The sequence below is a fragment of the Tarenaya hassleriana genome, unplaced genomic scaffold, assembly GCF_000463585.1.
Source record: "Tarenaya hassleriana unplaced genomic scaffold, ASM46358v1 Cleome41, whole genome shotgun sequence".
In the NCBI taxonomy this organism is placed as follows: Eukaryota; Viridiplantae; Streptophyta; class Magnoliopsida; order Brassicales; family Cleomaceae; genus Tarenaya; species Tarenaya hassleriana.
In genome coordinates this window covers 114,832-133,182 of record NW_010966933.1, presented here as the reverse complement: position 1 = coordinate 133,182, position 18,351 = coordinate 114,832, and the positions used below count along the sequence as shown (strand labels likewise).

General features: G+C 41.8%; 3 protein-coding genes and 1 pseudogene across 7 annotated transcripts; 1 reads left to right on the top strand and 3 right to left on the bottom strand.

The window, feature by feature from the left end:
- The first annotated feature begins 4,874 nt into the window (after positions 1-4,874).
- On the top strand, positions 4,875-8,917 carry LOC104824718 (CBL-interacting serine/threonine-protein kinase 1). 2 transcript variants are annotated; one of them, XM_010556841.2, is made up of 12 exons: positions 4,875-5,286; positions 5,387-5,449; positions 6,301-6,372; positions 6,461-6,568; positions 6,659-6,739; positions 6,821-7,000; positions 7,083-7,295; positions 7,438-7,542; positions 7,906-8,022; positions 8,177-8,239; positions 8,359-8,433; positions 8,522-8,917. In XM_010556841.2, exons 1-12 carry the CDS (start codon positions 5,092-5,094, stop codon positions 8,588-8,590), a joined length of 1,341 nt encoding a protein of 446 aa, XP_010555143.1. In that variant the 5' UTR covers positions 4,875-5,091; the 3' UTR covers positions 8,591-8,917. The 2 variants fall into 2 exon arrangements, with proteins under 2 accessions (XP_010555143.1, XP_019059426.1); XM_019203881.1 differs by lacking the exons at positions 4,875-5,286; positions 5,387-5,449 and adding an exon at positions 5,526-6,071.
- LOC104824719 (probable GTP diphosphokinase CRSH, chloroplastic) lies at positions 8,875-12,049 on the bottom strand. The gene is made up of 4 exons (XM_010556842.1): positions 11,071-12,049; positions 9,698-10,630; positions 9,253-9,543; positions 8,875-9,170 (listed from the first exon to the last, which is right to left on the bottom strand). Exons 1-4 carry the CDS (start codon positions 11,905-11,907, stop codon positions 9,069-9,071), a joined length of 2,163 nt encoding a protein of 720 aa, XP_010555144.1. The 5' UTR covers positions 11,908-12,049; the 3' UTR covers positions 8,875-9,068.
- A 575-nt stretch (positions 12,050-12,624) lies between these two features.
- LOC104824717 lies at positions 12,625-15,049 on the bottom strand (annotated as a pseudogene).
- On the bottom strand, positions 12,625-18,351 carry LOC104824716 (protein FAR1-RELATED SEQUENCE 9). 4 transcript variants are annotated; one of them, XM_019203885.1, is made up of 10 exons: positions 18,159-18,351; positions 18,001-18,065; positions 15,930-17,460; positions 14,921-15,807; positions 14,733-14,821; positions 14,475-14,658; positions 14,148-14,329; positions 13,862-13,964; positions 13,281-13,612; positions 12,625-13,186 (listed from the first exon to the last, which is right to left on the bottom strand). In XM_019203885.1, exons 3-4 carry the CDS (start codon positions 17,403-17,405, stop codon positions 15,655-15,657), a joined length of 1,629 nt encoding a protein of 542 aa, XP_019059430.1. In that variant the 5' UTR covers positions 17,406-17,460; positions 18,001-18,065; positions 18,159-18,351; the 3' UTR covers positions 12,625-13,186; positions 13,281-13,612; positions 13,862-13,964; positions 14,148-14,329; positions 14,475-14,658; positions 14,733-14,821; positions 14,921-15,654. The 4 variants fall into 4 exon arrangements, with proteins under 4 accessions (XP_019059430.1, XP_019059429.1, XP_019059431.1 ...); XM_019203884.1 differs by having other exon boundaries at positions 15,930-17,441; XM_019203886.1 differs by having other exon boundaries at positions 14,545-14,658; positions 15,930-17,441.

Here is an 18,351-nt window from a genome sequence, read left to right as displayed (position 1 = left end):
TCGCCCCTAGTCATGGATTTGACTAGGGTATATGGCTATATGTTATTATTCCGTTGTGTCGTGGACTCGACATCGGTAGTCACGTGAGTGACGGGCGCAGGAGACGCGCAAGATCGCATGTGATGCGATGGCCAACGTCATGGACTTGACGGGCGTGGATTCACCCCTAGTCATGGACTTGACTAGGGTATATGGCTGGACCCTGTGGTGGACTCCACAGGGATATGATATTATTCCGTTGTGTCGTGAACTAAGCAGTTGTGCTTAGCCCTCGTGGTTTCATATTTTTCCAGATCACGAGGATTACGCCTAGCTCATCGGACGACGACGACTGGAGAGCAGCAGCATCATGTACGGGATTTGTTTTCCTAACTCCAAGGATATGTATTTTTCGACATTTTGTACGGTTTAATTATGACTATTTGGACATGTGTTGTTTTGCGATACTAATCGCTTGTTGTACTTTCCGCTGCTACTTTGATTTAAGTTAAAAATGTTTTTGTTTTCCGCGTTTTTCGCTTCCGCAAATTTGTTAATTTAATATTTTATTCCGCAAATTTGTTAACTATTATTTTATTATATATTGTCCATGTGGCACAGTCCGTATACTGTACACGGGTTACGGGTGTCACACCCTGGGCTTCAGATTTTTTCAGTGTCCGATTGGGTGATGGGAGGACAACTAAATTCTGGTTCGACCCATGGACACCTCTTGGACCGTTGATCAGATTCTTTGGTAGGGGCGGACCGTCTCAGATAGGCATCCCCCTCCAAGCCTGGGTCTCTGAAGCTTTCTCGGGTGGTGCTTGGCAAATCGCCACCCCGAGATCAGATTCGGCCCTCAAGCTAGCACTCCACTTGGCACCGATCAGTCTCACTCATAACCCTGATGAGGTTGTTTGGCAAACCTTAGGCAAGGTATCCTCCGATTACTCTTCAAAGAAGGTTTGGAAATGTGTCAATGAAAATTTGCAGCTTGATCCATGCTCGAAACTGATATGGCACAAGCAACATATACCCAAGTTTGCATTCAAATGCTGGATCATAAACTTAAACCGATGTCCTACCAGAGACAGACTGAGATCATGGGGATTAACTGTCAACTCTAGCTGTCTACTTTGTCAGGATTCAGAGGAAAACAGGGACCACATTTTCTTCAAATGCCCTTACTCTAATGAGGTCATCCTTGGTAGCTTGGGTAGACTAATCCCGGTTTCTTTGCACTCTCCATGGCAGGCTGTTCTACAGCTTCTTCTGGGCTCTATAGGATGCAGGTTCAGACGATGGACGGCCGTTACGATTTGGCAGATATCCACTTACCTTCTTTGGAAAGAAAGGAATCACAGGTTGCATAAGCAAACCTTTCAGGATACCCACTATCTAATTCGGGAAATTGAACGAACATTTAGAATGCGCATTGCAGCACTCCGCCAAGCGGCTCCAGAACTAGCCAGCCGTAGCCTTCAGTTATGGTTCTCCACTGATTTCAGGAGCCACGTGTGAGGGATAAGCCTTCACTAGGTGATACACCTTTCCACTTGCTGGATGTCTGACTTTTTTGTAAATCTTAAACATTCTCCACTATGTACTTAAATTTCATAGTAATACAACAACCCTTATCAAAAAAAAAAAAGTCGTTTGTTAGTACTTCTATGTGGATAAGTATCCTCGGTCATTGACGTTGTTCTTTTCCATTTTCAATCTACACAATCTAACACAAAAAATATACAATAATAATTGTAATAATCGACATTGATTATTATATGAAAAAGGCATATTGGAAGATCCATATTAATCGAATCTAATAACCCCTTTGTCGTAATCGTCAGCAAAGTCCGGCTTGGCTTTTGAAAATTCCAACGGACGAACCAACTATTATTATTATTATTATTATTATTATTATTAGTATTATTATTATTATTATTATTATTATTATTATTATAATATTGACCCCGAGTTATTTATGCAATGTAACTTGAAATGGATAGGTTATCTTGTGCATAAATTGTCGCGCTTATCCTTTCCACTCTTCTTCGATTGACATCGATTGTTGCTTTTACCAGATTTCTCAACTGTTTCATCTTGTACTGATATCACCAAACTTTATGGTGGCATCCCTCATGAAAACGTCATCACTTTTTTTTTTTTTTTAATTTCCCCATCTTCTCAAAGCTAAGGTTGGAGACCGACATAACACATCTAGCGTTCACATTTTTAGTATACATCATACGTGTTCGTCATTTTTTTTTGTTGGGTAACCGGGTTTTCTGAATCGAGACCCAGACTAATCTCGGAACCGGGAACCGGCCATGTGATTTGAATGATGCGTTTCCTCCCCAACTTGAGATTCGAACTCGGGGCGGGATAAACGCTTTGCGTCCGACCAGATGAACTATCCAGGTTGGATATCATACGTGTTCATCATTTCATTGGTTGAGATTTTACATTGTTCTTCCGAAACTAGAGAGTGAACGAGAAACTGAGAATTTGGATTGTACGAGAGAGTTGCATGATGTAAGAAGGACATGTGGGAAAGCCTTTGCTTGGCTCTTCACCAGCAGAATGGGTGTATATATCTATATTAATATATATATGCATGTTTTGGATAAGGTTTTCTAGAGAAAGAGACTCATCATCCACTAACTCCGGGACTGTTATATATTTATATGTATATGAAGTCCCTTTTTGGACAAAATTAAATTATTAACTTGATAGTGTGGGATCTCGCTTTATAACAAATGACCCACTTTTCGCATAAATCCATTAATTTATGCATAATTGAACGAGATTCCGCTTCATATAAAACAAAATGGTCCAGACAGACGACATGTTAGCACATAGTTTTATTCCAAAAGGTCGGAAAATCTGTTTGTATAATTAACTACACGTATCGATGTCGGATTGGTTTTTATATATAAATGCGAAACAATAAATACTAGATTTTATAAGAATCAAATGAGGTGCTTTTTTGTAGTAAAGAATTTTTTTAAAAAATAAATAAAGATACTTTTTGACGCTAAAACGATTTTTTTTTTTTTTTGCATATAGGGTTAGTTTTCTGGTAATGTCATAGCCAAGGGTAATATATGATAATACATGACGTGGACATTTGTGAGTGGATGGGGTTGAGTTATGATATACACGCGTACGCTAGGAGTCGGTAACCCATATGCATACAAAAACCTTAAAAGATACTTTCGGATATGTTTTGGTTAATTGGGGACCGCCCATCTCCTTCAAAATTAATGCGTATATATACTACACCACAAAAATAAAAATGTGTTACCTAATAATATCCATCCTTTTCGTGTTAATATAATGTGTACTCAAACACAAACCAAGCATTAATTGTGCCCTTGCTATATAATTTTCTGCTCGGATATATTAATTACTCGACCAAACAAAACAGTGGATGGACGTGGACCGCATCCTCATATTTGTTGGTAATCGGGTGCTCTGAACTGAAACCCAGATTAATACGGAGACATGCAACAAACCATATGATTAGAATTACGTTTTCCTCTCCAATTCGAGACTCGAATTCAAGGTGGAACAGACGCTTTGCTTCCCCATTTTCACCGATTGAACTACCCAACTTGAAATACTTAGGAAAGTCAATAGGCTTGGTATCTATTTTGTGAAAAAAAATGTAAAACCATAGGTTTACTGTAGAATAAAAACGAATCGCAAATGTGGGCATCATCTAAAATTATTAAATTAACGCCGGTTTAACCGATTCGTCCATCTATCGTCTTTTAGTCTTCTTTTGTCAGCATGAAAGAACCGGAAGGGCCGAGAGAGCTCTGCATGGCCTCATGTTCCGTTAGGTGGTTCACGTGGCCACATTATTTATGTGTGTCTCTTTCTCTTTTCGCAGTCAGGGCCATGTCTTTTCCTCCATTAAAAAATTGTGTGGAGGCATGTCTTCGCATCAACCATTCAAGCATTATAAGAAATATCACACAATTTTCTCAAATCTGTACATAATTTAAGTGAAACCCCGAAAGATTTGTTATAAAAGGAACTCAGTCCACTTTTATGTCCGTTAATTCCTAGTAGAGAATTGCACCACGTGTCAATACTTTTTCAATCGTTGATAATTTTGACTTTGTCAATTTTAGGATAACAAAAGGAAGAAGAAGGGAAACATAATGAATATAAATCGAAACCTCCTCTGAAAGCTAAGACAAGTGCTGTTCCTTATCTATTTAATTACGTGTATCAGAAAATACGACCGACGTGAGTGGCGAGGCGGCCGCACCACCGCCCACCCCGTCGGTTGGAAATGGCAAAAAATTGATGCATTTATCTGTTAATTAATTACTTTATTTAGAATTTAATGATTTCACGTGGAAGAAAAAACACAAATGTGGCGAGAAAGTGAACATTTTTACCCAAAGTATCTGTTATTCAATAAATTGCCCCCATGGCCTCAATGTCAATGATGAAAAACAAAAGAAATAGTTTGGTTATTGGTTTCGTAGACGCAGAAATGATTTACACGGCACAAACTTCCGTGGGGGGACACGATACGCTTCCCTCTGGCTCACCCTTGTATTATATTCCGAATAAATTGTCACAAAAGATAAAATACATGTATTTGGTATTTTTTAAAAAAAAAAAAATTGAAACCCAAATGTGTAATTTGGTTTCTTTAGGAGGTGAATTTCTATATTTGATCAAAAGAAAATCCAAAGATCTAGTTGTGTTATTTCTGGATATATCACCACAAATTAAATTAAATGTTTTTTTTAAAGGAGATACTTTGTGGCCACAGAGAGGAAGAATATGATATGTATCCTTGTTGGGTTGGTTGGGTATATAAATTTAAAAGTTTCCGAAAAGAAAATAATAATTGTGAATATAAGTTGAAGGGGGCGGAGAGAGGGGAGGGGAAGAGAAAGCAAAGGGAAGTGGCGTGGGGACTCTCGCTCTCTCTCGCTCGCCCGCGTCTCTGCGTTTGTGTGTGTGTGTATATATATACAGCAGACGCGTATACATGCATAGGGTGGAATAGCTTACAATACAGTCTGTTGAATTAGATAAACAATCGAATTGTTTTGGGAATCGGATCATCCGGGAGGTGTTTGGATGGTGAGAAATCGAGAAGAAACGGCGGCGGCGGCGAAGAAGGGAATGTGGCTGGGGAAGTACGAGCTCGGGAGGACTCTTGGTGAAGGCAATTTCGGCAAAGTCAAATTCGCGAGGGACACTGTCTCTGGCGATTCCTTCGCCATCAAGATCATCGACAAGTCCCGCATCGCTCATCTCAACGTCTCCTTCCAGGTTCCTCACATTTACCTACTCCCTCTCCGTTTCATTTACTCTTGTTCGCATTTCCGCTGACCTAGTTTCCCTGCTCTCTTTCCTTTCGATTTTCTCGCAGATTAAGCGTGAGATCCGAACGCTGAAACTGCTAAAGCATCCCAACATCGTCCGATTATACGAGGTCTCTCTCCCATTCTTTCTTCCTTTTTTTTTCATTTTTTTTGGATATCTCTAAAATCACGGTATGTTCTATTTAATTCGTGCACGAAATCGGAGAACGCGTTTGTCGATGAATTGTCGATAGATATGCTCGTTCTCTTTGTCTACTCGGACGAATGCTGATTGCTTGGATCAGAATTCAAGCACGTTCCTTTGGTTTATTTTTCTCTCTTTGCATTTTCCTGGGCCACGTCCTTCTGCTTGTTCCAGATTATTTTCCTCGTTTTAATTTTGTTTCTCATCCCGAAACCCAAATTTGACCTTTTCCTTTCAAAGTGGGCCCCAAAGCGTCCATAAATAATGCAGGATGCGGTGCTCGTCACAGTTTCCATATCATGTGGAGCCATCTCGATTAGCAGTAATTATAAAATATTGTTTGCGTATTGCATTTTCTTTCGCAATCCCTGTGGTCCAAACGTGGGGCACCTATGTTGCTGACTTCTAATCATCTCCAATCTATGATTGCTTGCCTCGCTAGAGTATTAACCAAATCCCGCGGTTAAGCAATCCCATTTTGGATGCTTCCTTTAGAATCCAATGGAGACTTTGTCCACCTTGACTAATCTACGAGATCCTAGTAAAACGTTCGTCTTGCATGGATATGTAAATCTTGGTCCTTCAGTTTTCCAGTCTAGTCCCGACGAAGTCTTGGAACTTATGGAAATGGATTCTAGATTTAAAGTTTTTTGTGGCGCACCAAGTCGTCCTCTTGGGTTCTCATGAGACGTATATAGAGTTAATGATGGGTTTTAATGCTCTCTAATTTTTATTATGATTGACTTGATATACCAATTCCTTCTGGTGATCATGCAGGTCTTGGCTAGCAAAACTAAGATTTACATGGTGTTAGAATGCATAACCGGAGGAGAATTATTTGACAGAATTGTAAGACTTGTGCTTCTTGGGATGATTCTTAAACTTACTGCCTTTCTGCCCGTGATTTTCAGTCTAAAACCACAATAATATGTCTCAGGTCTCCAAAGGAAAGCTACCAGAAACTGAGGGGAGAAAAATGTTTCAGCAGCTGATCGACGGAATCAGCTACTGTCACAGCAAGGGCGTTTTTCACAGGGATCTCAAGGTTGTATTTTCTCGTCGCAAAAGCCTTAAACTTAATAGTAATAGTTCCATGTGTTCTGATTTCCATCAGCCCTTTCCTTCCGCGATGCAGCTAGAGAATGTTCTCCTTGATACAAAGGGAAACATTAAGATCACTGATTTCGGCCTCAGTGCTCTGCCTCAGCATTTTAGGGTAATTGGCAGTCTCCCAAAGCTTAGCATTGGCAACAAAGTGTTCATGTTCTGACTTTTTTCTTTTGCACTGAAATACTAGGACGATGGATTGCTACACACCACCTGCGGTAGTCCTAACTATGTTGCGCCTGAGGTTCTTGCCAACAGGGGCTATGATGGTGCAGCATCAGATATATGGTCGTGTGGTGTTATCTTGTATGTTATTCTCACCGGATGTCTCCCCTTTGATGATAGAAACCTTGCAGTTCTTTACCAGAAGGTAATGCCTTTTCTTTCTCCTTGATATTCAAAGCTCTAGTTTTACCCTTGGCACTAAGTCAAATATAACTTTATCCTGTCAGATCTGCAAAGGGGACCCTCCAATACCAAAGTGGCTATCACCAGGCGCCAGAACCATGATCAAGAGAATGCTTGATCCAAACCCAGTCAAGAGGATAACTATCACTGGGATTAAATCCAGTGAATGGTTCCAGCATGCCTACACTCCTTCAAACTACGATGACGACGACGAAGATGTTCACATTGATGATGAAGACTTCTCGATCCAAGAAGTTGTATGACTTTGTGGCTATATATACCCTTGCTTCTTTTTTGCTGTGTCTTCTTTCTATACAATTCGAGTTTACTCTGCACTTATCCCAAAAGGAATCAAGAATATTGTGCTGAATCATTTTTTTTTTGTTTTCTCTGGAAAAGGGATTTGAAGAAGGCAAAGGCCCTGATTCCCCCACCGTGATCAATGCATTTCAGTTGATCGGAATGTCATCGTTCCTTGATTTGTCTGGTTTCTTCGAGAAAGAGGTAAGGGTTCTGGAAAAGGGTAATAGGGGGGGATGATTTGTCTCTTTAGGGAGATAGGTAGGCCGAAATGAAAATTAGTTATCGATAAAGGTTTTAGGCTCAGAAACTGTACCTTGACAAAAGACTGGAAAGCCTTTTAGCCTTAGCATTGGTATTCAGGTCAGGTGAAATAAAAAGTTGTTTGTTTTGGAGCGTCTAAAGTGATTAAAGCTTTGACAGAGTGGATAGCAGCATTGACTGCGTGATGTTAAATGGAAAAAGAATGAGGCAGATACTTGAGATTTCTATGGGGTTAAGGAAACTAGCCTCATCATATATATAATGGGATGACAATCGTATATAAAAGTTTGGTTGTATGCGCAGGATGTATCAGAGAGGAAGGTCAGGTTCACGTCGGATAGCTGTGGGAAAGATTTGCTAGAGAAAATCGAAAGAACTGTTGAGGAGATGGGATACAGGGTGCAGAAGAAACATGGAAAGGTGAGGGTTTTTTTTTGGGTTTCTGCTATATTTGCTGTAACTTGGGATATATATCTATATATATACATACATACATACGTACATACATACATACGCATATGTCTTTTCGTCAAGACTCTGCTAAGAAGGAGGTTTTTGGTGGTGGTGGGTGCAGTTGAAAGTAACGGAGGAAAGAGGTCAGACAGTTGAAGGCGGTGGTTTATCTGTGACAGCTGAGGTACGCAAACTCCCACCCACCGCTGGTGTAAAGAGCTGTCATTCCATGTTGTTGTCGTTGATGATGCTGTTTTCTGAATATAAATGTACGGGTGGGTTGTGAAATGGTCTTGTGAACAGGTGATGGAGATAAGTGCGTCATTGAACGTGGTTGAACTCAGGAAAGTGCACGGGGATTCATCCCTTTATAGACAGGTAATGAACGGCTCTATTTTTCTCCCATATCTATTTTAACGTATTTACATACGTCAAAGAGGATGTTTGGCAATGATTGTGGATGCAGTTGTATGAAAGAGTGGTAGATGAAGTGGGCACACACGCCAATTCTAAAGCCCTTGCCAAGGCTTCTTGACCCCCTCCTCTCCTCTCCTCTCCCTCCAGTCTCCCGTTTTAGATGCAAATCCCCGGCGCATGGTTTTTCACTTGCCGGAAAGAATGTAATGTAAAAAAAAAATCATTAGTACAATTATAATAAAAAAAAAGGAAATAAAAAGGATAAATTCATGTATTTAAGTAGTGGAATTTATGGTTAGAAGAGAGTCCATTGAAGATGTAGGGAGGAAAAGCCCACGGGATCAGCATTGGAATCGTCATCAATCTGCCGCTATCACCCTCTATTCCCTTTGTAAAACAGAATGTGCAAGCGGATGCAATCCCATACCATTTGCAGTTTGTATCACACACACACACACACACTCTCTATGTGCATAATTATTTGTTTGCATCCCCCATTTATGTATATACATACACGATACTAGTTTCAAATGGCACAATTCAGGAATGATTAGGAAGTGGGTGTGCATTGCCGAGCTCCCTGCTGTTGAGCTGAATCAAACCAGAGGAGATGATGATGATGAAACTTGATGAAGTTTCTCATCCAGCATGCTCCTGTACTCTCGATCCTTTTCTTCCAATTTCCTGGTAAACTCCACCTGCGCCCCACATCACAACTACCCTCACATATCTCCACACTAAAAAAAAATCTTAATTCATTAAATTTTGGAACCGACGTACCTGTTTTTGGAAGTTGTCGAATTCATCACAACTCAGAGACCCGTCATTGTTCAAGTCCAGAAGCTGCATCATCTCCTCCGCATCCTCTCCTGGGGCTCCCAGCTCTTCCATCACCTCTATTAGCTCCTCTATGCTTATCCTTCCATCCCCGTTCTTGTCAAGCAGTGAGAATACTCCCTCTCCCTCTCTTTGCTTTCCCTTCCAACCTTGGCTTTTGCCATACGAAAGATCCTTCATCCGTATCTCAGCAAGTTCTGTAGCAGCCATCATTATCGCCTTTATCCGCTTTGCCTGTTTTTTCCCCCATCAAAGCAAACTAGTCAGTCAGTTCATTGGGTAAGGGGTCAATTAGCCCTATGGCCCCCACTTCACTGTTGGAGAGCTTGTCCCAGCCCTTCCCAACATCCCAACTCTGAAAGTTGAAGCCAATCATCCACCAACTTACCTCTTCGGGGTCTGTTAGACCACCCTTGTACAACGAATGTGATGCAGTGCCAGCGTTTGCCAATGCATCCATATCTGTTGTCCGTATCTGTATCTCCATCAGAGGTCTCACCCGACCCCTCTCGCTCACATCCACCGCCATGTGTAAACTCCTATACCCATTTGCTTTTGGATGCGCAATGTAATCTTTCGTTCTCTCTGGTATCTCCTTCCACAAAGATTGGATAATTTGACGGGTCCTGTAGCAAGCTTCTTCTCCCGTGTTAGCAGTGTCTGCAGCAGAACTCGGCATCAATATCACTCGTAATCCGAGCACATCGTTCACTTCTTCGGGCTTACGCCCATCTCTCAAGAGCTTCTTCATCATGCTGTACCGGCTTTTATATCGACCTTTTACAATAACATCATCCGTCATCGTGGCCAAGGCTGGATCAGCCTTCAAAGCCTGATGAAGATGCTCTTTGTACACATCTATCAGAGGCGTAGACCCGGACTCATGATTTCTTAACCAAGAATCAAGATAGAGATATGAGTACGGGAAAAGGTGGCTGAAAGAGAGGTCCTCGAGCTCCAAGGATAGGCGATTGGCTCCCACAGTGTGAGCCAATGGAGCATAGATCTTCATCACCTCGAGCGAGAGCATCTGCTGGCTATATCTCGGCAAGTGATCTAAATGCCTCATCTTGTCAAGCTTCAGAATGAGGTCCATGATCACAGCTCTGACATCATAGTATGTGAGGTAGAACTTCCTCAGGGCAGCTGCGGTCTCGTCATCTAACACATCAATCTTAAATGGGATGCTTTTCATGCGGACAATCTCGTGCAGCAAATGAGCAGTGCCAGTACTAATCCGGTCTCTAACTTCATAAATGGATATTGCACCTGCCTCTACAATCTCGCTCAATATGCTCGCCGAGATCACTTCTCCATCCATCTGCAACGATCATAAAACAAGATCAAGGCAAAAGTGACTGATGAGCAGATACTAACTTGCTGGGCCAAGCAGTGGTAAGTCAGTTTTTTCTTCACAGTCCTAGATTTCAAAGAGTCTATTATCATACCATTCACCATCCATTTCAACTCTCAGGTCAACGACAGAACCTACTCGGATGTTTTCATTTTAATGTCTAGTCACAGATGACCAGGATGACTTAGCAAGAGTACAGCAGATGGCTGCACAGCGAAAGTGAGCAGACACTTCGACTCTAGTTATCCCTCCTCGACTTTCCTTTCTTACTTGAATTTCGTAGCATTCAAACGCTCCTTTCTCCGATTGTTCGCACCGAATCAACCACAGGAAACCGTGGGAATGCATAATCGAGCGCGTAATTAAGTTCAATCACCATAGTTTGAGAGAAAGAGAAGGAAAGGAACCTGGAGATCGGCGAGAAGAAGAGCAAGGGAGAGAGCCTTGGAGAGAGGAGAGCGGCCGTCAGGGGCTGGAGGAAGAGACTGTAAGATGGGGATAGAGAGCTTCAAGGCCTTGAAGAGAAGCCTCGAGGAGCACGTCGACAGCCACACCGAGTTCATCCTCTCCGTCACCTCGTTGAACGCTCCCACCAGCTGTACCACCATCTTCCCTCCCGCCGCCTCCGGCGACCGACCCCCCGTCGCTTCCGACCTCAGAAGCCGCCGACGCCTACGCCGACGATGCTGAACCAAGTGGTTCGCATGAAGAATAGGACGCAGCTGTACCACCATCTTCCCTCTCGGAGATCCGCATTTCGGAACCGGTATCCGAAGGGGGCGAAGGACCTCCATTTGGCAGGCAACCGATGGTTGAAGAAAAGAAGGTATATATTCCTGAACTTCAATGCCCTCCACGTAGTCTTCGTTTCTTGCAGCGGTGGATAAGCCACGTCGGCTTTTGGTTTCATCCACATATTTTTCAGTGCCTCTCCACGCCCCGTTTTCTTCCTTCCGTCTCTGCTCGACAATTTCTTCTCTCCTGCTAGGGTTTAGGGTTTCGGGGAGCTCGTTGGGTTGATTCGAGCGTGCAAAGGCTTCCCAGTTTGCTAGGGTTTGCCGGTTGCGGATCTCTGTTCGCTCTGAGCCCTCAACTCGAGCAGATCCACGGTGAAATTCGTGACCACTCTCGGGGCCTCGCGTACGTGTTTCTCCTTCCCATTGTTTTCGACTGTTCCCAGGAATATGTCGGAATGCCACTTTCTTCCTATAAGAATCGATATGGAATTGGAACACATGAATCATTACAGAGATTCACAGCCACATTGGATACAGAATCACATAAATTCGATATTGAAATTCAGTCATATCCCTGCCATTAAAGTATAGCCACCTATACAAACAAAAATCTAGAGTTTTCTGAGTCATCCAGCTTTGATTTTTGGGACAACCTTTCGTGAAGAATTTGTATCCACCTTGCACTCTTAAGCAACCCATTTTAACACTAAACTCCATAATGAATCGAGCATATCAAACTTTTTATAAAAAAAAATCAACTAAAAACTAAAAACCACCTTTTTTTAGATTTATAAACTTTCAGAATCCAAAAGTCAAAAACCAAAAACTAAAAACCAAAAACCAAAAACTAAAGCCAAAAACCCAATAAAACCAAAAACCCAAAATAAAAACCAATACCATTCAAATCTTTTCTATATTCTCAGGAGGTTTATACGTGTACAGATTTTTGTGTGTTGTAATTCCTTTTTTGGGTTTTTTACATATTTGGCCCATAGCAGCTTTATCAGCTTAATATAATACACTCCTTTTGGGGTTTCGGAGCCACCTACTCTACTCTTTGTTTTGAGTGACAACCTTCGCCATCCCGGCCCATTAAAGATTCGAACCCTTCTTGTCTCCCACTAGCCCACTCCCCCCACAAAACACAGGCTCCATGCTCTTAAATTGATGCACTAGTTGGAGATATTATAATAATATTTTTTATACATTAATATCTACCGGAGCTTGTCTTAAAATGATGCATAATGCATTATTCCCAAAGTCCAAATATATCTTTGCCGAAGAATGCACTCCTTCGTACGTACGTATGTATGTATTTACAGATTCAGAAACTTGTGTACATGGCGGTAACCACAGAGAGACTGTTTATCAATGGAACCCAAATGAGGCCGAAGTTTATGAACAGTCTGAGAATACCTCATCAACTTCGGCCTGATCTGATTTCAGCAACAATCTACTTGAGCCTGCATCTGTGACAGGGACATTGGCCATCTCTGAGTACTCTGAATCAGACAGATCTGGCTCATCCTCTGTTAGATATCCTGTTTCTTTGTCCCTTGTATGTTCCATGTGTGCCGCTTCAGAGATTCGGCAGATGCAGGACGAAGGATTCTCGTGGAACTCGCCGTGTCCTGGTTTTATTTCATCTGGTTCACCCATGCACCCTTGCTGATATCTCCTGAGCTTGAATGCAAATTCGTCCCATGTCATGTTGTTTCGGTTCGTGAAGAGCTTGTGGAGTTTCTTGGCGTTTGGATGGATCGTGACTTTGTGTCCAAAGTATCGCCTGCAAAGACATGCGAATGCCTCAACTGATCTGTTTTGCAATGACCCCTAGGGAGAGAGAGAGAGAGAGAGAGAGAGAGAGAGGGAGAGAATACCTTCGTCCTGCTAAAATCCTAGCCATGATAACGTTGTTGTTGGTGACGAATGCATCACTATCATCACAGACCATGAAGTCAAGAGCAGCCATGCACGACGAGAACTGAGCAAACGGCGCCAACTCCTCCATGAAGGTCAAGGTCTCTTTGGTATGGAGATTTGGAAACAGAGCTCGCAGTGGAGCTATTGTCTTATCTCCTCCTTACACCTCACCTGACGCCACGTACAAGTGAACATCGCTCCCAAAACATAATGCTCTAAGCATCAGACCAATCTCTTCTGGCGTCAGTGGACATCGACCATGTCTCCGTACCTTGTCAGGATTTGCGGTCTGCAAATTATAGCAACCACAGTTGTGAGTCTTTTCGGAGCACTGAGCCAGAGATCTGGGTGAGTATATTGGCAAGAGCAAGATGAATACAGAAGATCAACTTGAAAGGAACTTGTCGTGGTGAAAAAGCGTAAAAGGTCTCAAACGACTGTGATTTATGAGTATGTGGAATATGTTAAAACTAATAAATTTTTTTATATTTTTATTGAAAATGTATAATGCAGACAAAAGATGCGTGTGAAGACTCACATGTAAAGTTTTCCATCTTGTTCTGATGGCTCCCAGTTCGGCCCTCTCCTTGTCCCCGCCGCCGAATAAGCATCCAGAGAACGCAAGCATATCAGGTTCGAACCTAAAACATTTTCCAGAATTTTCTTAGTCACAAGCTTACTCAAGGAAGTGAAGCAAAAAAAAAAATGGAGATATACTGGAAAAGTGCCTGCCAAGTAGAAGAGAAAAAGGGAAGCAGAAACACAGAATCTTCTTAAAAACCAACATGCTAAAACACCATGTTTCCTCATAGTTATGTTAATACCTGAGACGAAAAGCAACGAAATGCTGGGCTTGCTTTCTCATCCTTTCAACAAGAAGTTTGCCCATTTTGTCAGTAGATTGTGTATATCTCAAGGCGTGGTAGTTAACTCTACATCTTAGCCTCTGTAAGTTGGCGTCCAGCTTACTTGAGAGCCTGTAATCGAATTTGCTGAGTTCAACCGCCTGCACCATCAGATCATACATTTTTGAAGTTGTAACTTAATTCAGAAGGAAGATTCAAATCATCAGTATTTAGCTCATGCATTTCCTGTCAAGAACTGTCAAAAAACATGGTGCAAAATTGTAATTCAACATTTGTTTCACTAACATGTTTCTTTGTAAGAAGGGGCAAAACACAATGAAGATAGCACGATAGTGTGCATTTCCTGGGAACGCACATAGTGTGCTGCCGGGGGAATTTTCCTTGTTCTTGAGGCAGTTCTTTGATTATCTTAACGTCCTTTGAGAGATAGGAAATGAACCAATCGACATCAAAGATTTCCCCAAAATTGCTGCAGAGAAAGGAAGAGTTAGAATATAGGAGGAAAAAGTATTCAAATCATACACACAGTGAAATAGAATGGACCTCGAGTCCTTCCAATACGATTTCTGGTCCAGCTTGGGCACCACCAGAGTGGCGTTTAGAATATAAGCAGCAACTACAACATCTATTATCTGCAGAAGCAGCAGCAGAAGAAGAAATAGATGAGAAAAGGTATACAAAAAAAAAAGATGAAATAGCAGAAAACGCCTGCAGCAGCAGCAGTGACTCACCCCTGTTCATTGTTGGTTTAGTCCGCCACTTGTCGCAATCAATAAATAGCCCTTTTCTGATCTACCCTGGCCCCTGACCCCGAACCCCAAACCCCAAAACCCTGAAACCATGAATCTTGAACCCCTAAACCTTAATCCCGAACCTCTAATTCCTAAACCCCAGCCCCGAACCCCGAGCCCCAAACCCGAAACCTGAACCCTGAAACCCAAAACCCTGAGACCCGAGCCCTAAACCCTAAACCTCTAACCCCTAACCCCGAAATCCAAAATCCAAAATCCGAAACTCGAAACCCAACCCCCGAAGCCTGAAACCCCGAACCTCGAGCCCCTAAACCCCTAAACCCCTAACCAGTTGTAGAACTTGTATTTGGGTTTCTCCGCTAGTTTTTTGTTTCCGTTCCAGAAGAGTTGTGTTAACCCAGAAAAGATGGAATCCATCTTTTGTATGACATATCGGATTGAATGCCGAATATTTTGTAAAATTTAGTATTTATAAAATTCAGTTTTTACCAAAAAAAAATTCAAATTTTCCTATGACGATCAAACGTCACAAACAACCAATTTGATACCAAAATTCAGTCATAGCTCTACCATTAAAGTATAGCTACCTACATAAATAAAAAACCTAAAGTTTTCGGAGTAAAACCGAGCCACTCGCCTTGTCATTTGGTACAGCCTTTGATGAAGAATTTTTTTCACCTTACAGTCTTACCAAAAGTGGTCTAAGACGGTGTTCACTCTCTCAACTGTACCTTGAGGGATAGCTGAAACTTCTGTTCTTCAATGTCTCTCAAAATAGACAACAAGTTTGTCCGATAAACTTCGCAGCGCTGATTTGTCCTCTCCAACTCAGTTGTCAATTCATAGATTGTCCTTTCCTTGTCATCCTGACGAAAATGAACTGAAAACTTCAGATATTGTGAAAGCATATAATCCAAAGGAAATAAAACCCAAGGATTTTGTATGAGTGTATTAGTAATGATAGCTGAAGGTAGGATAATTCACTAACTTCTGGCTGATTCACTGCATTTTCAGCCTCTTGAGCTTCTTGCAACCCGCAAGTTTCCCCTTTGGCAAGTGCAGCTCCAGTTGTGGTTTCCTTGAGCTTGTTTCTTGCAGCAGCAACCTTCTTGGCAGCCTTGTCCAATGCATCCATTGCAACATGATAAATCTGAATAGACTTCGCCCCTTCCTCCACATACTTGATTGCTTCCTGCCGTAGAGTGTTAAAGTGTGCAGTTAAAGATTCTTGACAACCATTGGCAGTCTGTGGTTCTTCCTCAGTGCATCTGGTTTTTGCTTCTCTGGTCCACCGCTTTAATACATACCGAGATGGAAGTGTAAGTATATTTCTTGCCCTGAAGACAGCCAATATGTGTCTACAAATGATCCCTGAATATTCGAACATTCGACAGTTGCAATTAGCTTTCACCTCAAGTGAGTCAAAACCGACAGTATGACCTTTACACACTTCTCCCAATATAGCAACACGGTAAGTGGTAACAGTTCCCGAATCACTAATCCTAGTTGCAGGATTTGCGAACGACTCGACCAACTCCTCCTGGAATTTCACAAATACTGCTCTTGTATAGAGGCTTGCCGCTTGCTTCTCCATGGAAGATGGGGTCTTCAGAATCGACATAGAGTTAGTTGTTTCGTATTCAGCTTTCATTTCTTTCTCACGCCAGCTATCAATTGCTTTCTCATACTGTTTTATCAGCAATAGCATCGTTGTTGATGCATTCACAAACCCATCAAAGAACAAGTTCAAAATACCACTTCCATCATTTGCAGACAGCTCTCCATAAAAGGTGTCCCGAATGTACGCAGGGATCCACTGTTGCCGAGCGCTGTATATCGATTGAAGCCAGTCGTTGTCCAGAAGATAGTATCTTCTGACAATGGAGTCCCAAGATGCCTCAAACTCACTGATTGTTTCTGTTTCATTAATGCACCTTCTAAATTCAGATTCCAAAGAAGGATGAGACTGATATACGTGAGCAAGTTTCTCTTTGGTTTCTCTAAGAATCAGCCACCTACAGAAACGAATGTGGGTCCCACTAAGGACCTGAGCAGCACCAACCTGTATCAGTGGATCTGGCTCAATTGTAATAGAGACAGGAGGGCGAGCTGACATTGCATGAATCCAAGTATGGAAAAGCCAGGCAAATGAGGACTCGGATTCATTGAGTATCAGAGCACAACCAAACAAAACAGGTTGCCCATGATGGTTGAACCCGGTGAAAGCAGCGAAAGGCACTCTATACATGTTAGACCTATAGGTAGTGTCAAATACTACAGTATCACCAAAGTAGGCATAGTTCATCATGGAACTTGGATCAGCCCAGAAAACATTTGCTGAACCAAGTTCACCACCACCCTCGATCTCATAAAAGAAAGCAGGATTCGTGAGCTGTTTACGTCTCAGATAGTCCAATACATGCTGATTCACGCTCCCAGGCGTCCTCTGTCTGTCCATACTCATGAAGCTCAAACCACGTCTCTAACACAAGGACACTACCTGAGGCATTATCAAACACCTGTTTAATGTGTAACAGGCTAGAAGATGATGAACAACACATAAATATAATCATTCCTAAGTAAAATATAACCCAAACTATAATTCTTAAGTAAAATATATTCGATCAAAACCTTACATTTCCATCGAACACCATCCTCGTCCAAATAGAATTTATGTACATCATTCCTAAGCTTTCAAAATCACTCATCTATACTTTAAACCTCATCAAAACACAAGAATCATTGTAGAATTCCACTATCACATTACATATAAAATCACATAAATACTCGGCCAACATTCAAATTTTCCTATGACGACCAAACGTCACAAACAACCAATTCGACATCAAATTCAGTCATATCTCTACCATTAAAGTATAGCTACCTACATAATTAAAAAACCCAGAGTTTTCGGAGTAAAACCGAATGGTACAGCCTTTGATGAAGAATTTTTATCACCTTACAGTCTTAAACAACCTATTTTAACACTAAACTCCATCATAAATCGAGCATATCAAAGAACCCATAAAGGACCGACAGTATGAGCCAACGAAACTCACCTCGAACGGATTTGACAGCAAAAACGCAAGCCACGACCAAGTCAATTGATAATCCTTCAAGAAAGCTAAGATCCAAAGGAAAATAGAGTATGCAAAAAGGGGGGTTTAGGGTCTGAGACTTGAATCGAGAAAAGGTAAAGGAACCATAGAAACCTTACCTAAACCCGAAAGAATGAAGGAGATTCACGGAATTTCAGCCATCTCCGAGGTCTGTATGGTAATTTCCGGTGAGGAACAGCCCTCTCTTGCACCTCGTCGTCTGAAGCTTGAAGGGGAGAGAGGAGGCTTCGCGAAGGAAAGAGAGAAGACGAGAGAATGCAACGGAGAACGAAAGTTTAATGAATGGGTGTT

Coding starts and splice junctions, on each gene's coding strand:
- LOC104824716 (XM_019203885.1), bottom strand. CDS start 17,405: ATGAGTATGGACAGACAGAGGACGCCTGGGAGCGTGAATCAGCATGTA. Junction 15,808..15,929: donor ATGCAGTGAATCAGCCAGAA/GTTAGTGAATTA, acceptor CATTTTCGTCAG/GATGACAAGGAAAGGACAAT.
- LOC104824719 (XM_010556842.1), bottom strand. CDS start 11,907: ATGATTCATGTGTTCCAATTCCATATCGATTCTTATAGGAAGAAAGTG. Junction 10,631..11,070: donor TTCTTCTCGCCGATCTCCAG/GTTCCTTTCCTT, acceptor TGATCGTTGCAG/ATGGATGGAGAAGTGATCTC. Junction 9,544..9,697: donor GTCTAACAGACCCCGAAGAG/GTAAGTTGGTGG, acceptor GGGAAAAAACAG/GCAAAGCGGATAAAGGCGAT.
- LOC104824718 (XM_010556841.2), top strand. CDS start 5,092: ATGGTGAGAAATCGAGAAGAAACGGCGGCGGCGGCGAAGAAGGGAATG. Junction 5,450..6,300: donor ACATCGTCCGATTATACGAG/GTCTCTCTCCCA, acceptor GTGATCATGCAG/GTCTTGGCTAGCAAAACTAA. Junction 8,023..8,176: donor TGCAGAAGAAACATGGAAAG/GTGAGGGTTTTT, acceptor TGGTGGGTGCAG/TTGAAAGTAACGGAGGAAAG.